The sequence below is a fragment of the Lichenostomus cassidix genome, chromosome 2, assembly GCF_008360975.1.
Source record: "Lichenostomus cassidix isolate B80296 chromosome 2, HeHo_3.0, whole genome shotgun sequence".
Taxonomy (NCBI): Eukaryota; Metazoa; Chordata; class Aves; order Passeriformes; family Meliphagidae; genus Lichenostomus; species Lichenostomus cassidix.
Genome location: NC_139482.1, coordinates 9,166,260 through 9,189,944, shown reverse-complemented (window position 1 = coordinate 9,189,944; position 23,685 = coordinate 9,166,260). Strand labels below are relative to the sequence as shown.

The window sequence follows — 23,685 nt, the reverse complement described above, 5'->3', positions numbered from 1 at the left end:
GTCTATTACTTATGTGCAGAGATGCAAAACTGAGTATGTTTTTGCTGGATAAATTCCTCTCCAGGCTTTCTGGTACTTAGACACTAAATACTATTTTCTTGAGGAAATAGGCTTGAGCTTTTCAAGTAAATCATCTGTCTCTTGACAGGCAAATTAATTAATTCAGTCTTTCAATCTGATTGAATTCAATATTCTTCTGTCCCGAAGAGGAGCTTTAAGGCCACCAAGAGAAATTCCAACTGCTTTTAATTTATTCAGCATTACAGAAAGCAGAAGGATTCTGACTGTGACTCTTCAGGGCTGTTGAAGTTGATATGCTTTGAAAGCTGATTGTAACAATAACTCAGGTTGTACTGAATGGGCAGAAATGTCAGGTAAAACATTAAAACTTGTATGTGACTTCAAGTTCTTCCATCCATTTATAAATTCATCTTTTCCATCTACTTAATTAAAAACATTAACTTGCTAAAAATGTTTGGAGAACAGTATTTGACAGGATACACCTTTGGATATTAACAGTCTGTCCTTATGGAAAAAATATTTTTTCCTCCATTGTAACAGGCCAGAAACTCAGAAGTTCGAGCAAATGCAGCATTTCTGTTTGTTGATGCTTTTCCTATTCGGGATCCCAGTTTTAATGCTGAAGAGATGGACAGTGAAATTCAGAAACAGTTTGAAGAACTTTTTGTAAGTTTTAATGCAGTGTTAAAAATGGAAATTCTGTCAAAGCTAACTCAAATAATTTGTTGATGCAATTAAAATTTATGGAACTTCTGGATAGTATTTGTGGGGAAACAGATATCTCTGATGCAGAAAATACAAAAGTAAACTAATATTTTAAATTTCTATCGTATGTTTTCTGCAGATGCTACACACCATTTTAAACACTAAAAAGGAAATATTTTGTTTGTTATTCATGAATATGTGAATGAGAGATGCTTTTGAAAAAGATTAAATGCATGAGTAATGGATCTGGATCCTTACTTAACCTATGGGGAGGAAGAGCTTCACAGTTACTATGGAAGCATTCAATGAAAATTTTGTTCTGAATTGCTACATACTTCTGAAATTAAGTAAAATGGAGATAACCTAAAAATCTCCCTACCAGTCTAGGTGGGTGAGAATGGGCATAGTATTTTCAACAAGAAAATGTTTGGGGAATCCTGAGTAAACAGCAGATAACTGAATGAATTTCAAAGTTTTTATTTTGTTCCATAGGAATAGTCATCAGTGTAGACTCATATAAATAGAAGTCTAAATATTCTTAATTACATCACAAATGCAGGACTTGATTTATTTAAAAAAAAATTCTAAAGTCCATTTAAAAAAGTTGGCCAATAGTTATCTTAATTTTGCTTCTGATTTAAATTTCCTTGTTTTCTTAATAGTAAAATGCCTTGAGGGACTATTAATGTTACATTTCTTTTATTGTATGACAATTTTCATAATGATTAAAAGGTAATGGAATGCTTTTTGCTTGTGATAAGTTCATGTCAAAAAGCAGCAGAGTCACAGTAATCCATATACTCACAGTATTATTCTTCTGTGTTTTTTAGAGTCTCTTAGAAGATACTCATCCAGTTGTCCGCTCTACAGGGATTCTTGGAGTTACTCAGATAACATCCAAATACTGGGAGATGATTCCTTCAACAATTCTTGCTGATCTTCTAAAAAAAATAACTGGAGAACTGGCATGTGATATAACATCTGCTGATGTTCGATGCTCTGTTTTTAAAGTAAATGGTTTTTCTAAATTTAAAATCATGATTGTCATTTCTGTATTTTACTTGATGTACAGGTTTGTAGTACGGACCACTTTAAGTCAAGGAAATAGCTTGCTCTACAAAATGTCTTAGGCAATAAATTCCTAATACATGGAGGTTTTGCACATTTCATAAAAGCCACATGTTTGGAATACACAAATGACTTTTAAAATAGTAACTGATTTGCTTTCTGACTCTCAACCATTTTGCATTTCCAGTTGTACACACACTGTTTGGACCTGATAATTCAGTTACTTCAGCTATTAGAAATGATGCTTAGACTTGAAAATATATGTAGGCAGATTCCAGGATGTTGCTGTGTCACTGGCTTTAATGCATCCCAAGACATGCACAAATGGGATTTTATACCCCACTCTGTGTGTCTGAGGTTTGGATGGATATAATTCCACAGTGTTTGTCTGGTGGTGCCTTCTCCCATGCATTGCTCAGTATGTTAGATTTAGTTCATCTACATATTTCTGACATGTGACAAATAACTGATAGCTTGGACAGAAAAATGAACTCCCTAAGCAGCATTTTCACTTGAAGATTTTGTGTCTCTGTCAGTTCAGCCTTAAATTGAAGCTATCATCCTGATAATCCTCACTTGGGCCACTGCTGCTTCTTGGGGGAGCTATACTGGATAAGCAGAAAGTGCTGATTTAAAACTGAATTGGAAAAAATAGATGTACTTTTAATTTGAAACCAGCATACTTTACAGAGCTGGTGTTGTACAGCGTGTTATCAGGTAGGAGGCAAGACCTTGATCTCAGTGTAGATCTGAAGCTGATTCAGCTGAAATGAGTTCACTGAACGCAATTCACTGTAAATTTGAAATAATCAAAGCAGTTTTTACCAAAGAATATTACAAGAAAGATAAGCATGCAGTGTCTGTCCCTGCTTTAATTTAACCTGAGAAGTGTCATGGTCCTCTTCAACAACTTTTAGCTGCATATTTTTCAGCTCTACTCTTTCTGGATATTGTTTTTCAGTGCCTGCCAATAATTTTGGACAACAAACTAAGTCACCCACTACTGGAGCAGCTCCTGCCTGCAACCAGACACAGTCTTCATGACAATTCCGAGAAAGTACGAGTGGCTTTTGTGGAGATGCTGCTGAAAGTGAAGGCTACCAAGGCTGCTAAGGTGGGATCATGACACTTGATAAGTAGCAAGGAGGCAAAATCAAGGCATTTATTAAAAAATAAAAAAGTAGTACATTTTGAGACTACTCCATTATTTCTAAAAGGAAAGAAACACCTGCTTTTTTTGTAGTAATACTCTTTGTGGTATCCTGAGTGCTCCATGGGCCCTTGTTCTCTCTGCGGATGTGTGGGGCAGAGCAGTGGGTTACAGCCACACTTCCTTCAGCTGCCCAGCTCAGGGCAGGACTCTTTTACCTTTTAAATGCTTAACACCTTTACCCAGCAGCTTTTTTGCTTTGATTCTCCTGTTTCTATAATGTCTGTATTTTGTGGGCACATTCTTTGGGAGTTTGGTGTCTTTTTATAGTGATTTTGAATGCATTCTGTGTTCTCCTCTGGACTCCTATTTAGGGCAATACCATCCAAAAATAGGCATTAAAGCATCTTTGAGCTCTTGCTCCAATCTGTACTGTTAATAGTTTCCTAATTCAAATTTTATATTTTAATTTAATAATGTTTTTGTTTTTTGCTAAGCCTAATAAAAACATAAAGCTATTAGAAAGCATCCAGGGGATGGCAGTGAAGATGGTGAAGGGTCTAGAAGGGAAGCCATACAAAGAATGGCTGAGGTCACTTGGTTTGTGAATTATTCTAAGTTTGTTGCCATTAAAGACAGAGAAAAAAGATAATTCTCAATGTCAGGGATTTTTGGCAGGAAGGAAAGAGTGGCTTTACATAAAGAAAAATCCTAGGAAGTGTTAGTTGTTTTTCAGTAACTTCCTATTGATTTAAAAACAGTAATAGGTATCTCTGATAAGTCCTGGGATCACTTTAAACTTACTACAAGGACTTTCTTTTTATGGCAATTCTAATAGGATGTCCATAGTTTGAATTCACAGGGTGATTAGCTGCTGTAAGTATAGCTACTCAAGAATAAAATAATATTTTTCAATGCTAAGAAATCTTTGTGGTTTTTTTGTTTTAATCTGCAGTTGTACAGCATAATTAATTCAGAATCTTCTTACAGAAATTACAAATGTAGTGTTACTGCTGGCATAACAGCTGTTTAGTCCTTCTAAATTTCATAGCCTTTGATTATTGTGTTACAAATAAACTAGAGGTCTGCTAAGAGTGAGATGCATTCAGTATTTAGTAATGTAAGCTTTGGGATGGTTTTGGAAAGGCTGTTGATCTATACAGGTTTTTAGGGTGTATACAATACTTGTAAGTAGCTTAGTCCTACTTTGTCCTGTAAGGAGAATATGAAACATGGCACATAATGACAAAGAACTGTGTTTTAGGGTGATATCCTTGTAAATAGTTCTTCCCTGTATCTGTGGAATTGCATTAGTATTGCAGGTGTATTGAACTGGAGTTACTTGAACCACAATTATACCAATGAGTCAGAGATACCAGGAGATTTAGAGATGCATCAGAACAGCAAAATAACATTATTGCAGCAGAATTTGAGCTCTGGTACATGTTAGTGTTCGGTAAAAACAAAAAATGCTCGTGGTTTTCCTAGTTAATGTTTCTTATAGTTGTTTAGACTATTGACATGGAAATCACTTAATGAAGGTGATTTTTCTTTCCTTTATGTTTTTTTAACTCCTTTGAATATCTTTTTCTCTCTTTAAAAAGTTCTGGAATATCTGTCCCGTGGACCACCTTCTGTCTCGCCTCAAAGCAGATTCCCGGCCCGTGTCGCGGCGCATTGTGAACCTCCTGCTGAACTCCTTCTTCCCCACGAACCAGCCTGAGGATGTGTGGTGTGAGCGCTGTGTGGCTCTGATCCAGATGAATCCAGCAGCAGCCAGGAAGTTCTATCAATATGCTTATGAATTTACTGCCCCTACCAATATAGGTAAAGTACAAAGCTTTGTGAGCTTTTGGAATTACTGATATCACACCATGTAAAAGCTCTTCATTTTTTTTTCTGTAACAGTGGTACATTGTTGCTAGATTTTTTGGGTTTAGTATAATACTAGTCCATAGTTTTTGAAATCCTTGACACTAGCAATAAGCACTGGGGGCAAAGTCATTGGCTTTTTCAACAATGAGATCAAAGCTTTTCATTTCTGCCCTTAGATGCTGAACTGTACAATTCCAGCCCATGGTGGTACCTGGTTCCTCTGTTCCTCTTTCTCCTCGCATGCACCTTAAAGTTATCTCAGTTGATGCCTATTTCTCATGTAGAAATAGGGTAGCAAAATACCCCAGTGCCTTAAGTGATTTGAGATCTTCATGTGAAAGATTCTATAGTAGCTGAAAAAATATTTACGTCTGATAATCTGTATCTGGGATTTGTGGATCAGTATTTTCAAGTTACTCAGAAAAAATCTAGAAGTCCTGCTTCAAAGGTTTCAGTGAAAAGGGCATGTACTGCACAGAATGTCACTGCTTTTAGAAAAGTGCTATTGAACCAAGTAAAATCAGGAAAATTCTGTTTCAGAGGAGTTCCGGTAAAACACAAGTAGTCAGCATGGAGTGACTTAGATGAAATGCCCAAACTGTTGCCTCTCATCTGATTACCTTGATAAGGTAGTTATGAAATCACTGTTATAAAATCAGCTTGTCCTTCTTCCTCCAGAGTGAGCATAGCCGTTTTTCTAGAGCTGAGCTGCTTGTTCAGGAGTGCAATGGTTGAGCTATGTCATCTTTTCCAAAGAATGGGAATTGACATAGGAGGGAATGTGTTCTTGAACATGGGTCATTAAGTTAACAGCTATGCCAGATGAAACTTAAGAGTTATGGGAGCTTCCTCTGATTCTGATTTGATAAGGTGGTGGTTATTTTTTGGTTTCTTTTTTAGTATACTGTTTTAACAGTAAAATTATAGAACATTATTATAATGTTGCCATTTCTTCTTCATATTTGAGGATATAAAACGTTCACATTTTTTCCATTTCCTTTACCAGGAATTTTTCTCCATTTTTTTCCTAGTTCTTTCTGGTTCTGTTGCCTACTTTTTCATACTGGCTTTCCAGCATTATAATTAGAAGTGTTTATTGGCAACATTCTTAGCAAATAGTAAATGTCTAATTTATTCTTACTCTATTTAAATGTAGCCAAATTGATGCTCACCATTCGGCGCTGCTTGAATGCCTGCATCCAGAAAGCCATGAAAGAGAGACTTCAGGATAGTGGGGATGAGGCTGATGGTGATGGAAGTGAAAAGGAGAACACAAGTGTAAGACAGTCCACTTTATGATAAATTCTGGTAACTTCTTTTCAGTGGTGCTTAATTTGAGACATAGGCAGTTAATGATATGACAGAAGTCTGAAGGAAAGCCCTTGGGCATCTGTGGGGTTGGACGGGGAGAACTGCCATTATTGGGTTTTCATGTTCTGCAATAGCAGAAATTTGGTCAAGTAGCTTGAATAAGATAGAAGGAATATGAAGATCTATAAGATAGAAGGAATATTTTCAATTAATAGTTGCCTAATTCCAGTACTAATTATAAATTGGTTTGGTTTTGCAGTTAAATTATTTAAAAAATTACCATTGCAAGATATGTGAAGTTACAGAGAGAGAGTAAGACTGAATTGTGGAGATCATGTTCTGCAGCAACCACAATGCCTTTGTAAAGTGAATAGAAGGTTTTTCAGTGGTTTTTTAAAGCCTTATTTTAACTGAAATTTCTATCTGAAAATGTAATAGGTAATATCATCTAAGTGTTTGTATTTCAGGTTTTGGACAATGTGTTGTCAGTAAATGATGGTGCCAGCATGGCCAGTTTGTTGCAGATCACTGTAATCCTATGGAGAAGTATCCACAAAGCACTGAATCACAATGAAGATGCCAAAGATTATGCCATCAGGAAGTTTGCTGCTGTACTTCCTGAATATTTTAAAGTATTTCAGGTAAAGAAAGCCTAGATTTTCCTGTGTTTTCTTAGTATTTTCTTCAGATGCTTTCATGTTTCATGTCTTTTATCTACTTTTATGGCATTAAATATTCTTTCTCGTTGCTATGAACCAGAAACAACAGCAAGTTTCTTGGAATCCCACAAGTGGGTAGAAACTGTTCTCCAGCTGCAGTGTTTGACTGATGAACCATTATCAAAATAGTCAGCTCAGAAATTCTTATGCAACAAATTGCTCTCCTTCTAAGGTTTTTCTAGGGTTTTATTCTTTTGAATGTTTTAGAAATTTTGGAAAACATTAAATGCAAATGTGCCTTTGCAGAATACTCAGTGTTCATGAGAGTCCACATGTTTTTCTACCCACTGCCCCTCAAACTCTTCCACCACCACTTCTTATGATGCAGCAGCTGAAGCTGCTGAGGCTCCTTTTTCACTGAATCTGAGCTGGCAAGGTGCACTTGCAGCCCAGAAAGCCAAACTTGTCCTGCTGACCTGCTGCAGTGAGTCCAAAGGATGGCCACCAAGATGATTAGAGGGACAGAGCACCTCTCCTAAAGGGAAAGGCTAAAGGAATAGGGATTGTTCAGCCTGGAAAAGAGCAGGCTTTGGAGTTAAGTGACTGCCTTCCAGTGCCTGGAGGGAGCCTGAAAGAAAGACAGAGAGGGACTTTTTACAAGGGAATGTAGTGACAGGACAAGGGGGAATGGACTCAAACTAAAAGGAAGTAGGTTTAGATTAAATATTAGGAAGAAATTCTTTATTGTGAGGGTGGTGAGACACTGGCCCAGGTTGCCCAGAGAAGCTGTGGCTGCTGCATCCCTGGCAGTGTTCAAGGTCAGATTGGATGGGGCTTGAAACAACCTGGTCTGGTGGGAGGTGTCCCTGCCCATGGCAGGGGGGTTGGAACAAGATGATCTCTAAGGTCCCTTCGAACCCCAAACCATTCTGTGATTCTGAGGTTTCTGTTGATTTGAATCTACTCTCTAATGAACTGTTGAGGCATTTATTTATTGCTTTGGTTTAATATAGTCAATTAAAATCAGTAATTTTCAAATTTTCAGTCTCCTTGCTCCAATTGTTTAGTGTTGTTCTCAGGGAGGATGCCATCATGAGAGTGGCCAATAGTGGCTGCTGCACCCGTAGTGCATTTAGAAGGATTATCTACTGGATTTTTTTTTTAGTTGATGGCTTTTATGGTGAAGTATCCTGAATTATGTTGGCTGTTCCACTGCAACTTTGCTTTAGATAATCAGGGACTGAAAAGCAGTTCATTGCAACGTAATATTCTGCAGCACAGATACACCCAAAGCTCTCTACCTTGAAGGCATTTGGAAGTTGCAAAAAATGTTCCAAATCTTTTTTGGTAGAGGATGCAGCATGACTTCTGAAAGGGTCTGGTGAACAGACAAGATATCCAGCTTTAGCAAGCAACCACTTTGATTTTGATATTCTTACAGGGAGTAAGCAGCTTGGATCCAAAAGGACCTGTCATCAGAGGCTTAGTTCCTAAAAGGCTGAAGCAGCCTGTCTGAAAAAAGCTACAAATATATTTTAAAACTTCTTTTAAAAATATGAGCTTTAAAGAGGGTTTTAGATCTTGGAATAACTAAGTAGGTGATAATTTTGTGAAGCTTGGACATAGAGATAAACCATTTTTGAAGAGTTCTCAACATAGATTGGTTTCTATATAACCTGTGAGAGATCATGTTGTGGCCTAGACCATGTACTATGACATGCTGAAATGAATAATAGTGCATTAAACATTACCATTGTTGTATAAGGTCCCTTTTCTTTAGAGTCTTCTCAATAAGTTTGAGATGTGAATGAATATTCATTTAAGGCACTGGTTACTTGAGAGGAGTTAGATGGTGTTGTGGTTGTGCAACTAAACATTAGGTACTGCTGGAAAAAAGCTGACTGTTCATGGTAGTTATTCTGGCAGTTTGTCAGAAAGCTGAAGAATACGATAATCGATCTTTGACCTCCAAGAATCAGAATCAGGCATTTCAGATTGCAGAGCACATATTGTTTTGAGCTTCTTTCAGATCCATTTGTAGTGAAAAAGGTTAATTCTTAATCTGAGAAAATTTGATCATACTTTTTCAGTACTCTCTTTAGTTTTGCTTGCATGTGTAGACCTGTACATTTGCATCATGCAGTGTAATTCTTTTATCCTAGGATGAGCGTTGCACAAGTCCATTGGTTATTCTGGCATCCTTTATGCCCCCTGCTGCTATTCCTACATTCAGGTACTATTCTGTGTTCATTTTTCACAATTTGATTTTTAAATGCCCATTTGGATAAATTAAGCCACTAAAAAAGTGTGATAATTTAGTAAAATCCATGATGTTCAAGTCTAAGACATTGGTGAATCCTGTTTTTATTATACTAATTGGGGTTTTTTTTTGACTTTTCTACACTTATGGGTGTAAAGTTAATGCATCTCTTTGTCTTTTTGTTTGTTTTCTTTTAAGCTGTGGTGTGATTTCCAGACTCAGAAATATTGACAGTGGAGCTGACCAAAGCAAATATTCTACCCTGATTGACTGCCTGTGTCGCTGGGGTCAAGTGGGGCACATTATGGAATTAGCCTGTGATTGGCTGTCTGACACACTAACCCCAACAAAGGTGTGCATATGCATATGTCAGGGAATTAAGGACATGCCAGATTGCTTTTTTTTTTTTTGTTTAATAGAATAAGACTTTTTAATGCCATATTATTCTGCTTTGAGATCAGTTCTAAAGTCAGATAGAAGAGGATTGTACTGATTTTGTGCTTCCTTTCTATTTAGAATACTAAAACATCTGGACGTCGAGTGCGTATCCATGTAACACAGGAATCAAAGCCAGGCTTAGCAGTCAAGTACATTGAGTATTTATTGACTCGTCCTGTCAATCGTGGCTGCCTCCTTTCTGTTCCTAAAAAGAAACTGAAGAAGCTTTTGAAAATCCTTGGTGCTGCAAAGGTAGTTTTCTTCTTATCATAAATGGTGCTTATAAAATAAGTGCTTAAGGTCATGTATTCCTTGAGTCAAACTAAAGGCATGCAAGAACAAATAAATGAGATTCATGATTCCCCTCTCCCTTTGTAAAAAGGTTTTTCTTTTGATTTGTACTTCAAATACTCTAAACTAGAATTGTAGTATTTCAGAATTGTTTATAGATGGCAGATTTTAACCAGCTTCTCAGTTTTAAATGTCTCAAAATTTTTGTGATCTAGTGTTGAGTGTTTTTAAGGGACCTGACTTCCAGAATATACAAATAAGGAATAGTCTAAAAATCAGTTATGGCATCGCAAAATGGAAGTAATTAAAGTATGCTTGTTGTTTTTTGGGGGTTGGTGCTTTGCTGTTTTTATGGGTTTTGAGTTTGGGTTTTTTTAAAATATTTTATTAAAGATGTTGAGGAAAGAAACATTTCAAAGGATTTTCTGAAAAACATAAATGTAAACCTTGATATTTCAGAGAGTTCTTGGCTCAATTCTGAAAGGAACAGAAGCAGATTGTGGTAGCTGGAGTCAAGCAACCAGCCTAAGAGCCTTCAGCCTCTTTTGTAGGTTGACTATTCACCTTCAGCACAAGGTATGGTTATAGTTTTCCAAAATAAGCTGGAGTTACAGTTGACAGTATAAGGAAATTCTATAACAACTGGAAAGACAATTGGTAAACTTCCCTTTGTTTTGTTTTTTTCAGTTTTCCGAAGAAGGAGAAGATTACCTCTCACTTCTGAAGGAGACAGGTGCTTGGATAGAAAGTCAAGTTTTACCTGTTCTACTAGCAAGTGATCAAGAGGATTGTATTTCAAAACACAGTGATGTTTCTGAATCAATTATCCAGGTTAGAGGATTCTTATAAATCAAGCTGCTTTCAATCTGAAAAGCTGTATGTGTAGCAATTTGTATGCAGACAAACTGCACTGGTATTTGTGTCATCACTTACAGGGTCCCTTGCCCTTCAAAGAAAGCATTTGATGATAAAATGTGGGTGGGGTTTTAGCTAGTTTGGAATTGCTTTCTGCTGCATTCCTCCAACAAATCATTTAACCTAAGGTGGATTTAGTACTGACCTTTCAGCAGATTTTGGTAATAGGAAAGATTTGGCTAATTTTACTCCCAGCCAATGTCCTTGAACAACCCAGCTCACATATACACAGATTGATTCAAAGTTTTCTACTTTGTCTTTACTTCTGTCTCATAATCTGTTTAGTATGTAACATCTGTGTGTCCCTGTAGGGAAAAGCTCTTTTTGTGTGCTGGTTTTAATTTTGCTATTCAAGGCAGGTAGAGATGTCATATTTTGCCTCAGTAAATGTTAAGTATCAATGCCTTTGATCTGAGCCTGAGTGAAAAAGAGAAGATTTAGTGTCTTTTGAGAAACTGTTTACTGTTGGAAAGGGCAATGGAAGCATTTGGAAGACTGGTTGGAATTTGTGCTTTTCAACAGGGGTGAACTGAGTATCTCCAGTTAGATACAGCAGCTTTCAGGGCACCTTGGATAAGAGGTCATGGTTTTATTATTTTTAAGTTCTACTGAATGGTTACTTTACATAAAGTTTGGGTTTCATATAATTTTTCACCTCTCTTCTAGGCCTACCTGACAGTATGTAAAGATGTCATAATGGTGGTCCAGGGAAATCTCACATTTCAAGCACACCTTTTAGATATGGCTCTTCTGATTATGCAAACAGGTAATAGCAACATCTTCATTTATATTTAGCTGACTTTTCTTGTACTAGCAATCTTAATCCCTAACTTTCAGGGGTTGGAGGGAACACTGGATTCATACTTAAAATATTAATTGAACTGTAAGAAAATTTCAGCTAAGGGTGCTCAGAAAGTAAATATATTTTCTACACTTTGTATCGCTATTTGTTGTATGTAACTGAGTTTCATTCTAAGCTTGTACCTGATGAATATTACAACTTTTATAATGTGATATTTATCTCTTTCTCTAGAGAGAGGTGGCTTTTGTGCTCCAGTGTTACTGTGTGCTCTAAAAGAAATTATTGAAGCTTCTGCAACTCAGAATACTGAGACAGATGAAGTGACAAATCTTTTCCACACTCTACAGAACGTCTTTCAGAAAATTTTAGAATGTGTGGCACGTAGACTTAAGAAACAACAGGAAGAAGGGATTCAGGTATCATATTACAGTTCAAATTGCTACCTAATGTGTAGGTGAATCTATCATTTTTATGCAAATATGTTATACTTAGACTCTCTGAGGTTGTTACCTCACTATTACCTACTGTTTTGAGTAGACATGTGATTAGATTCTCAGTTAAATTTTTAAGTTTTCTTCTTACCAATTTTTTTTTGTCCATTTTGGTCTCATTACAGAAGAATCAGTTAATTGCAGAACGATGCATTCTGTTGCCAATGATCCTGGGCTATGTTAGTACTTCTAGGTTGTTAATCTTATCTGACTTTCTCAATCCAGAGCAAAGGATTTGTTTATATATATTAGGATCTTGGGAGGGAGGAGAAACTATCATTGTTATTTATTTCTCTTAGCCTGAATGATACAAACTTCAAAATACGTATGATGTTCTAAAATTCTTGAAAATCTCACATCTTCACAGACAAGTTGACTTCTTGTATTTTAAAGCAGATACTAGTAGTGAAGTGGGTGGATCACTGTGGGAAATTTGATGAGCTACTTTTCAGGACTTCTGAAAAACCCTAAGTTGTTTTTTGTAATAACCATTGCTTTGTTCATTTGTCTCAAATTTATGGGTAGACTTCTGAAATGTTGCTGATTCCCCCTCTGATCCCAAGTCACTAGAATACCTCAAAAGCTTTTAAGGTGTGGTCTGCACTTCTTCACAGAGAGGCTTGCTGATATATTTCAGTTCAGCAATCTGGAAAAAAAAAAAGGGGTTTTCTTTTTGGTTTTAGTTGATTGACTCTATTCGGACGCCTCTTGGAGAATTCATCCATGCACTGCAGTGCTGGCATTCCTTGTTCCCAGCAGTACACCAGGGTGTGCTCTCCACTCTCTTGGCTGCAATAATAGCAGAGATAAATTGTGTGCTACAGAAGGTAAAGTGAATCCTGTTTTTCTTTTTTCTATTTAACACTTTCTGCTTTTTAATTGTTATGTTGGAACAACAGAGCCTTATTCAGAAGATTGATCCTTGTATTGCAGATGAAGATTCTGTGTGTGTTGGCATGGAACAAGCAGGAAATTTTATTTGCTATAATTTCATATTACAGTTCATATCTCAGATTTCTGACTACAGCTGTGCAGCAACAGACTTGTCCTGATACCCTTTTCAGTATCTGCCTCTGACAGAAATTAGGCAGTATTGGAGATTGACAACATGAGTTCTGGGATATTCCCTTCATGTGCTTTTGTACTGAGTCTGGCTGGAAAGGAGTGAGCTTTCCTCCCCACAGTCCCTGCGCTGCTGTGGTTGGCATTTGTGGCCAAAACACTGCTGAGAGCACACCAGTTCAATTTGGCTGTTGCTGAGCAGTGCTTGCGTAGTTTCAAGGTTTCCCTGTTCCCTTCACCCTCCTTCTGAAAAACAGTAAGGCTGTGGGTGGGGAAGAGGCTGAGAGGGGACACAGCTGAAGTTGTGGACCCAAACTGATCAAAGGCTTATTCCACACCACACAACGTTGTGTTCAGCAATAAGAGCTCAGGGAAAGGAGAAGGACAGGGGCTTGTTCTGAACCTACCTCACTTCATCTCACCCAGCATTAGGGAACTAAGGAAGTGAACCACTCATGTCTGACAGATTCCCATTCCCTGTTCTTGGAATGGTCCCATAAGGGTCTGCAGTTCTGTTTCAAAGCAGGCTGATGTCCTGCTTGGCACTGATCACTTGTGCATTCTGTGCTTCAATACAGACATTTCACACGTTGCATCTTTGGTTTTTTTTTGTTCCTTTGGTTCTCGTGCTGAGGATTTCCTAATATTTCATCTGAGCTGCTTTGGAAAGTAAAGAAAGAATCTCTAATACTGAAAAGAATATACAGATAGAGGTTATTTTATGTTCTGAAAGTCCAAGGAACCATTACTGTCCTTGAAGGGGAAGGGTAACATTCCCACTGAATTTTTCTAATGCAGGTAGTGTTAGGAGCAAATGTGACTAAGATTGGAAGCTTTGAGAACTTAACAAGGAAGAGCAGAGGCTCTTTAGCAGAGACTGTACTTTTGCTGTGGGTGTTGGATGTGTGAGAAACAGAGCAGGAAACAGTTGACAGAAAGTGCCACAGAGCTGCTGCTGGGGTTCTGTTACAGGAGCCACTGCAACAGTCCAGATGTATAACTGCAGATATGAATAACTTCTACAGGGAACAACTGCAGGGAATATTTGCCTTGGTACAAATACTGTTTATGTGGTTTAGTTTCAGTCTTTCTAATTTAAATTAGTTTTGTGTATTTGGACACAACACAGTTGGATTAAAACTATTCAAATAATACATGTAAATGTTCTAATTGCTTAAGGATGGGTCCTGGTTAGTGTAATTATTGAAATACAATATTCTGCATACATATCTTTCTTGAGCTATAACAGTTGTTGACTTTTTTTTCTTTTTCAGGCTTCCAGTGAAAAAGACTTGACTATACCAAAGACTATTTCAGACCTTCCCCCTCTTTCAAGCACTTTAATGGCTGTAATTATGAAGTCAGTTAATGTTGTCAGGTAAATGTTTCTATATTAATTTTTCCTAGGTTGTTGCTTAAATAGAATAGTTTATATGTTCTCAGTAAATTTTTAATTTCTAAATTCAAATAGATTTTGAAGAACTAGTTGCTTTCTAAATTCATCTGGACTATTTCGTAATCCCTTTTTCTTGACATATTGCCTGTAGGTATTGATTGCTGGGGTTGAGTCCATTTTTCTAACAAAGAGTGCTTATTTACAAGACTGTTAATCATGATGAGTTTTTTAATCATACACCTTGGCTTGCTTCTTTCATAAGATACTTAGAAAGATGAGTCCCCTCAGTACAGAGATATTAAGATGAGATAAAATATTTGCCAGAAAGGGAATTAATCCTTTAATTGAGCATCTGTAATGAGGTGACATGTACCTGTGGCTGTATTAAAGTCACAACATTCAAAACAGAAAGTATCTGAGAGCTAAAAGCCTCCAAAAGTGAGCTTATGTTATTTATTTTTTAAGACTTAAACTGCGGGGCATTTATTTGCTGTATTTAGTGGGGGCCCTGAATATCTTCCAGAATTGTCACAACTGAATTTCATTTTGCCTACTTTGTTCATATTTAATTTTTCTTTATGTTACTGTACACGCTAGACTTGTTTTAAATTATGAAGAGTTTAGAAGTCTTCTCATTCTCCCTGACTTACCACAACTAATTCCTACTCTTAACTTCCTCATCTGACAGGCACTGGATATCCCTCTCTGCTGTCAGGAGGTGTTTTTTCCTTCTCAGTCCTTCTCTAATTCTAGTTGAACTTGCTAACAAAAGAGAGTCCAGCAACAGTCTAACTAACCCAAATCTTATTCTTCTGTGAGGCAGCAGTCCTCTGTCAAGGTGTTCCTTTTTAGTGAAACTATTATTTTACACGCCTCTTTTCAAAAGAGATGCAGAAAACCAATTAATTCTTCTGAAACTTTTTATTGTCGTGGTCAAGGTGAATCTTGTCCATTCTTGGTGGAGGAAACTGCAAGTTTGGGCCAAATTGTTTCTGAGTGCTTGGAAAAAAATTAGTCTATCTTCTAGTATTTATCTTTTTGAGGCAAAGATCTAGGAGATAATTTCCATCTGGTTCTACTGGTGCCTCAGAATTAAGGCTACTTTTCAGGCTCTTTTCTTTTATAAATCTGTATTGATAGGCCATAATCAGAGTCCAGTAAATCATTCAGTATCTCAGAAATCTTTATGTCAGCGTGAAAGCTTTGACGTTCCAAAATCTGATGTGAGCTTCTCAGTCATCTTGCTCTGAGTCCTGCAGCATCTGTTTTATTTTCAGTACTAACCAATCAGTCTCTAGCACTGAATTTTGGTCCCCATAGCAGTGATAATACTGGGAGGCTTGGCAGTATCTGTCCAATTGTGTGAGTATCCTTTACTTTAGTAGGGAACTGTCTGTATAGGAACCAATTACTTACCTCTGAACCTTATATGTATTTTTAAGTAGCTTATTGTTCTGTTCTGTTTTATCTTTGCCTGCAGGCTCATGTGATCCTTTTTCAGGGGGAGGTGAGGAAAGGTAGCTGCAGTGAGTCTTGTTACAGGTTAATGAAATTCCAGTGTTCCTTCATGGAGGTTAAGAGTGTGTTTAGTGACCCAAAGAATGATAACAATGAAGTCAGGACTCTGATCCGAGTACTATCCGTTAGCAATTTAAGAGCAATGTGAAATGGAATCAATGCTTGCTCACATTAGTCCTCAATGATACAATAAAACTGATGCAATACGTGAGCAACTTCATAATGCTTATTTCTGAAGCTAAAGATTTTTCATCTTTCTCACCTCTTAGAAGCAATATTTGAATTCGTGCGCAAAGCGTTTTTACTGAATTGGTTCTTAACTGCATATTTCATTTTGATGTCTTAGCACAATAAAAGCCTGAAGAACAATTGAAGTCAGAACTGCTTATGTATGATGTTCAGTTTTCATAACAGATAATAATATTGCTAAAGGTATTATGAAATATTTTAGGGAAAGTTATTGTAACATCGTTGCTCTCAGTTTCCCCTTTAGTTCTTCACAGAGCGTTTAGCTTTGTGCTCTGAGGAGTATCAGGATTATGGATCTCTTCCATCTCTCCTGGTTTATCCCTCTTGTTCTTTTATTTTTCTCTGGCTTTGAGAATTGCTTCTGAGTTAAATTTGGGAGTTTTACAACAAACACTAATGACCAGTTACTGTTTCCATTCTGTGGGATTGACTTATTCCCTGTTGCAGTTTATTTTGCTTGCTAGATCCCATCTGTGACTTGTTTCATTTTTCTTAACTTGACATACATCCCAAAACACCACTAGAATTTGCTGGTAATACTTTCATCTCTTGCTAAAAGTGACAAAATCCCTTAAGATACATATTGAGTTAGTATTTTACAATGAGCTGTTGTCATGGTTCTGTTATTCTGTCTGTGGTTTCAATAACTAAAATGTTATTTGGAAGTGTTTCAGGGTGTGTTTAGTTAAAAATGATCTTCACTGGGCTGCAATTGGAAAACCATCTATTTTAATATATATGAGAAACACGTTTAAGGTGAAAATGTTAATTAAGCATGAGTAGGTACCAGCAAACCAATGGTGTCATAGAACATTCAAACTTCAGTAGAAATTCCAGTTAGAAATTTCAATACAAATTCTGTGAGTTAAATTCCAGTAGAATGAGCAGCTTCTTCATGGGTTGACTTTCCTAAAATATACCACAAGCTCTTTATTTCTCTTAACAGCCACATTTTCTGTTTGCAGACTTTTTTATTTTCTTCCCATGTAATTTACTATTCTGCTATCTTCGATATTCTCAGTTTCAGAGGCAGCACATAGTCTGGAGTTACCCAGTCACCACTGCTTTGTCCTGCATGGTATCTTTGAAGCTATGGTGGCAGGGTAGCATAATTACAAACATCTTCTGTGCAGTTCTATTATGGTTTATAATATATTTTTGCTTTATTTTTTCCTTAGGTCAATTTTAAATGAATTAATGGAGTACATTCTCTCTGAAGAAATTGAAGGGATTTTTAGTCTAACAGCTACTGTCTGCATTGTGATTATAATTAAAGGTCAGTCAAAACATTTTTGTCCCTTTTCCATCTTTCTTTTTATGTACTACATTGAAATACACAGCAGTTAATCCAGGACAGTGAAAATCCAATTTAATATTTAATCTTCCATTAAGCAATCTTTAATGTTTGAAGTTATTCTATTAAAATGTGGAGGGGTGGGGTTGGTTTTTTTTGATAAATTATTATTATTTTTGTGCAACATTCCATCTCATCTTCAAATAGGTAAGCACAAAACTTCACTCCTAAAGGATATTGCACCTGCCATTCAAAGGAAAGTGATAACATGCAAGGATGCTGCCACAGGAGAATCCAGCAGCATTGAAAGGTGAGTGTGCTGTGGAAAATGAGAGCTAAGCTCTCCTATCCCCTCTCTGCAATAATTGGCTCTGTTCTGTACTTACATAATACTGTTAGAGCCTTCTGAGTGATTGATTGTAAGGTTTAGAATACTGGGGGGATGGGAAGGGTGAGGTATTGAGCCCAGCACAGCATTAAATTTCCTGCCCTTATATCTACTGTGATTGCAATCTTTACATATTTAGCTTGGGGGTTTTTTCATTTAATTTGAATGTGTTATCACTTGATCCTGTATATTGCAGGATTCAGTTCTGAAATCCAGGTCTGTTTGCAGCAGGGGTAGAACAAAGCAAATAGTCCAGTTACTATTTCTTATTACTAGAAGATTTTTCTCCCACATTTTGGCATTAGGCATATGAATCCAAACTTATGCAGACAGTAATAACTGAATAGAACAATGACTTTAAGACCTTTCCACAGGTGATTTTGTTTTGCTCTTTTTGTTGGGGGGAATTTCAAGTGTCATATCTGGTATATCTTTTGGGATAAGTTTTTTGAGAGTGATTGGCTACATTGTATTTGCAATCATTTATCTCAGGCCTGCCTAAGATAGAGAATCATAATGAATGCTTTAGCCTTAAGTATATCAAACTTGTTTAAGTCTTAAAATTTGTGAACATCTGATTTCTGCCTAGTTTTTGAACTGCCCATGGAATCAAAAATGTGCAAAGGAGCCATTATAAGCACAAATACAGAATGTGAAGAAAGCAGACTATGGTTATGGACAATAATCCAAAATGACTGATAAAGTTCATAATGCATCACAGTGGCCTGAACATGCAGAGGCCCTTGCAGTCTTTCATTCTTCAATTTGATGATCCTTACTATTTAGTCAAACAATGGATGTAAAATAGCCAGACTTTAAAATTAAAAAAACAACCAAAAAATCCCAAAAAAGCCAAAACCCCCAACTTCATTTATTCAACAGCTCAGCTCTCCCAGCTTGAGCACACTTCCCCAGTGTGCTCTTCTGGTGGATCTCTGGCCTGAGGCACGTTGTTGTCTGGCACTGTAGTGACTTGACATAGCCATTTGGTGGCTGTGCTGTGACTCCATCCAGGGGATGGTGCTCTGGGGTCCTTTCCATTCCCTGAAAGAGGCCAACAAGAAAGCTGGAGAGTTGCTTGGCTGTGAACAAAATGTCCCTTGGTTGGGCCCTAGCTTAGAGACAAAATCAAACACAAATAAACAAACTCCATTCTTTTCTCTATGAAATCATTTGACATTGGGTTGCCAAGTGTCCTACTAGAATATTTTTAACAATAATAATAATAATAACAATAATATGGAGAAGAAAGGAGAGCAGCAGGGTATTGTGTTTCAGTTTGCACTTCTTTTAATCAAGACAGTAGAAAATGCTGTGAAATTAAAGTGAATCTTAACATGATTAAATAAATAGGCACATTAAAGTGAATAATTGCTGCCACTTGAGAGCACTACTGACTATAAATTTCAGTGAGAACACAGATAATTGCTTTATGAATCTATATGATTGTCTCTGCCCAGTGAACTGGGACAAATCAACCTACATGTTGGGGCACATGAAGAGCATAAGATGCTACACAGTGGTTTAATTTTGTGATATATGAGTGGCTACCTTTGTATAATACCAACCCAGGAGACAGCTGCTGACAAAATTCAAGGGTTAGGAATATGAACATGATAATGGGAAGATTTTTTATAAGAATCAGGATGCAATGTGATAACAAAGTTCAGAAGCTATCACACAGCTTTGCAGAATTTGGGAGGATTTGTATTTGTACAGTTATGTTGGGGGTTTTTTCTCTCGAGAAGGGCAAAATGATGCTGGAAAGAGGTTTGGAGGAAGTTCTGCAGTGATTAGGTTTTGCATGATGAATTAAGGCTGTTTGCAGCCTCACAGCTAAGACAGTATGTCAGATAGGCTGGGCCTCTGGTGGCTTCTGACGTGCCATTTGTAGTGCTCTGCTACTTGTGTGCTAATGTTCAGCTAAAATGTGATTATACAGAGTCTGAAACGTGCCCTGTTGTTTGTAAACTATTTTATCATCCTACTCCACTTACCAAACACCAAATTTTAGTTATGGTATGCTGCAAGCTAGATCTCTGGTCATTAATTTGAAGACAGTCCTGTAACACACAGTGCTGTGCTGCTGACTGCTAAAATACATTACTGGGTTTTAACTCATGCTTAATAATATTATTATTTTTTGCTTCTGAATGCATTATCTCCTAATAACTCCTTGAGGGATTATTTTATTTAATACCCAGGTATACCAGGAAACGGTGACATTCTTTAATTTCCCAAGAGACTTGGCATTGTGTGCCAGCATCTTAACTTCAGACTTAGGAGTAATCTATTACATATTAGCAATGAAAGAAAAAAGTGAAAAAAGCTGTCTGGTGTGATAATTAAAGTGCTGCCCTTTTACAAGGAATTTTTGCACTCATTTGGAAGCAAAACTTTCTATTGTAATTTAGTCTTCCCTCTTCAGCTGAGTTAGTGGTTTCAGATGGTCCTGTGGGTCTATTATTTTTAAAATGCTGTTCAGTGTATTTAAAAATTGTGGACAACATTCTGTATATTGAGAGAATTTCCTCAAGACTAATGGCACCCACATTAGTTTAGTTTATAAAATATAAATATTTATGCCTAACAAAAAATGGAGATAAAGCTGTCAGTGCACTCATTTAGAGGCTAGAGAAAAATGTCCCATGCTCTGTAAAACCTAATGTGCTATAGGATAATAACTTTTACTTAATACTGTGTATTTAATTTAATTAGCATTCTGATATATGAGCATTAGAATTTAAATTTAGCGAATGGCTGTGCTGAAATATATTTCTTTAGAATTATCATTTAGCTAGCTCCCAAATTCGTAATTGCACTCTCATTGCTTCTGTAAATAAAGGCTCTTGAATTGTTTTGGTATATAACTCTGGGTGTGATTTCTCTGCCACTCATCTCTGGTAAAACTGACTTAAACTTGTCTGTTTGGGAGGAGCACAGTTATCCCCAATCATGGCTTTTGTCCAATGTGCCAATGGTCCCACATTACAAATCTACTGTTTTATTAGCCTTAAACTGTAACAAAATAAAAGTTATACAAAGCAGCATTGTGCCTAAACCCACAGAACTTTTCTAATGATCCTAATTCTACAGAACCTTATAATACTACCTTACTTTGACACTGGAGTTTCATCCTGGCTTAAAGGCTGTAGCACTGTAGAGAGAGATTAGAGATGAGAGTCAGAACAGGACTAAGAGGAGTGTGAGGGCAGCTGCTAATAAGGATAAGATAGAAAGCTCAGGCTTGGAAAAAAGTTGCCACAGGTGAGGAAAAAATTACAAGACTGAAGAATGAGGGAGAAATGAAGATAGTAAAAGAATGAAAAGTGGTCTTAGAATGAATTATCTGTAAAGGATTTCACTGTGCTTGAACAAAAGTCACAGTGCTGTGCAGAAAACAAGTGGGTTCTTTACTTGAAGAACCCACTTGTTTTCTGCACAGCATTGATGAAGTATTAGAAGATGTGCTTGAATTGACACAGTAATTTAAACTGGCTTGCTGTTGGTTATTCTATAGACAGAGATGATCAGCAGAAAAATGGAAAAGTTGAAAGAAAAAGAGTCCAGTATTTCAAAACTAATTTGTAAAGGCATTTTTAATACTTAAACTAATATGGACTAACTGGTCAAAGAAATCATGTGGTAGCTGTTCTCTGAGAATCAAATAGTTGAGGATTGATTTGCCATTTAGCATTTCTAATCATATTATGCATTGTTTTATGCCATTTCAGATTCCTGTATGAATCATCTCTGAAAATTTTGGATGAGTTTTTGAATCCTTGACCATGCAGAAGCTTTTGTCGTGAAAATTGAAGGAAGATGTTTTGCTTTTTAAAAAACTTACCTTGTAAACTTGTGAATTGTTTAAAATTGTTTTCTATTACTCTGTACATTTAAAGCAAGCAAAATGTATAAAAGTGTGTATAGAAATTATGTAATAGCAAAGATTTTCAACAGCTGCAAAGGGGTTATTTTGTATAAAAATATCTTCTTCAGGGGGAGTGTAAAATCAGTATTTTCGTACCTTTGTTTTTGTAAAACAATTAATAATTGTATTGTAGATGTTCTGAGACTGAGGTCACATGTAGCCTTAGTCTCTGGGAAGACTAGAACGTATTCCTAGGGGTTATGGAAATGAATTTTATTTTGAGACATGTGGGACAAAATGGTGATTGGGAATAGCTGCCATGAGTTTAGCAGGGGCAAACTCTCTTCCTTCCAAGGACAGGAAACAGGACATTCTCTGCTGTCTTCTACAAAAGGGAGGGAAATCAGGCTGGTTAGGCCAAGACTTTTACAGTCTTACACTGTATCCTTACAGCCAAACTGGAGAGAGAGGTGGGATGGATGGGTAGACTTGGAAGGTGAGTGGGAAACTGGCTGGACCATCAGACTGGAAGAATAATGGGAGTTGGCAGCTGTGGCTGTGGCATTGCTGAGGGCAGGCCCTGCTGCCAGGCCTGCTTGGTGACAGGATGAGTGGCAGCCTTGGACTGATGGCAGATGACACCAGCTGGGAGCCACAGCTGACACCAAGGGGTGTCTCCTGATGTTCAGCAAAGAGCTGCTCATGATGGACAAATCCTGCACCACCCATGGAGGCACCTCCTGCACAAGGGCAGCTTCTACTTCAGCATCCTTCCTGCAGGAGGATAAAGGAAAGACTTTCCCCAGAGATGCACATGAGGGGAATATGAGGCAACAGAAACAACTTGCAGCAAGAGAATTTCTTGTTGGACATGAAAAATAATCATTATGAATTGAAACTGAAAATGGAACTGGCACAGGTTGCTCAGAATGGCTGTGGAATACCCATCCTTGGAGATGTGCTGAGCTTGGTGAACAAGGAAGGTTCTGACCATCTACCAAGTCACAGCTTTGGAGTTGTCCTGCTGAGCTGGAGATTGGACCACATTCTCCCCTGAGCTTCCTCATAACTTGAATATTCAGGTGATTCAGTACCCAGTACACTGGGGGGAAATGGCTTAACTATTAACCATAGACTTGGTTAATATAGAAATTGTTTTATATTTAGCTATTAAAAAAATATAGCTGTTTTTATAAGTTAATCCTAATGATGCAGGTAATGCAGGCATCTAAGCTACTTATTTAATTTTCTTCATGCAACCAGATGCTCTCCTAAGACTAACGGAATGCTGATTGCACAATGTTATTTTGCCTTAATGGAGATACCTGTAACTTACCTGTCTGAGCTCATGGTGTGGTTCACCACCCAGCTGCTCCCTCACTGCCTCCACCCCATCAGACATGGGGGCAGGACTGGGAGGATAAAAGTAAAAAATAAACAGTTTCATAATTAAGAAAAAATGATAGTACTTTTTTAAATTGTAAGGAAAAGAGGGGAATAAAACCATTCAGACAGTCCCTGAGCAGTCCTGTCTCCCCCATTCCCCAAACTCCCCCCCAGTTTATTGCTGAGCATGGTGTCATATGGTGTGAGACATCTTTGTCACTTGGAGTCCCCTGTCCCAGCTGTGTCCCCTGTGTACTCCTGGTGCTCTCCCAGCCTCCTTAGGGGTGGGGTGAGAAGCAGAGAGGCCATGATGCTGTGTAAGCCCTGCTCAGAAACAGCTGAAACATCCCTGTGTTAACAGCACTGTCTCCAGCACAAATCCAGAACACAGCCCCAAACCAGCTACTGTGAAGGGGTTTATCTCAGCCAGAACCACAGCTCCTAATGCTTCAGTTTTGTCTGGTTTAGGAGATTTAATAGGAATCTCCAGGAAACGATTCAGCCATAGACCAAAGTCACATCCTCAGGCTCAGAT

General features: G+C 37.4%; 1 protein-coding gene across 1 annotated transcript in view; it reads left to right on the top strand.

Moving 5' to 3' along the window:
• NCAPG2 (non-SMC condensin II complex subunit G2) overlaps positions 1 to 23,224 on the top strand; it is a 42,748-nt gene extending 19,524 nt beyond the window's left edge. Inside the window, exons 11-28 of the mRNA XM_085050287.1 lie at positions 562 to 687; positions 1,557 to 1,736; positions 2,756 to 2,908; positions 4,549 to 4,771; positions 5,976 to 6,097; positions 6,598 to 6,771; positions 8,952 to 9,022; positions 9,248 to 9,401; positions 9,566 to 9,739; positions 10,238 to 10,354; positions 10,466 to 10,609; positions 11,360 to 11,459; positions 11,727 to 11,911; positions 12,670 to 12,813; positions 14,323 to 14,426; positions 17,390 to 17,487; positions 17,713 to 17,815; positions 21,628 to 23,224. Of these exons, the coding sequence (XP_084906413.1) occupies positions 562 to 687; positions 1,557 to 1,736; positions 2,756 to 2,908; positions 4,549 to 4,771; positions 5,976 to 6,097; positions 6,598 to 6,771; positions 8,952 to 9,022; positions 9,248 to 9,401; positions 9,566 to 9,739; positions 10,238 to 10,354; positions 10,466 to 10,609; positions 11,360 to 11,459; positions 11,727 to 11,911; positions 12,670 to 12,813; positions 14,323 to 14,426; positions 17,390 to 17,487; positions 17,713 to 17,815; positions 21,628 to 21,679 (2,424 nt within the window). The 3' untranslated portion in view covers positions 21,680 to 23,224. The remainder of the gene's footprint in view (positions 1 to 561; positions 688 to 1,556; positions 1,737 to 2,755; positions 2,909 to 4,548; positions 4,772 to 5,975; positions 6,098 to 6,597; positions 6,772 to 8,951; positions 9,023 to 9,247; positions 9,402 to 9,565; positions 9,740 to 10,237; positions 10,355 to 10,465; positions 10,610 to 11,359; positions 11,460 to 11,726; positions 11,912 to 12,669; positions 12,814 to 14,322; positions 14,427 to 17,389; positions 17,488 to 17,712; positions 17,816 to 21,627) is intronic.
• Positions 23,225 to 23,685: the final 461 nt, after the last annotated feature.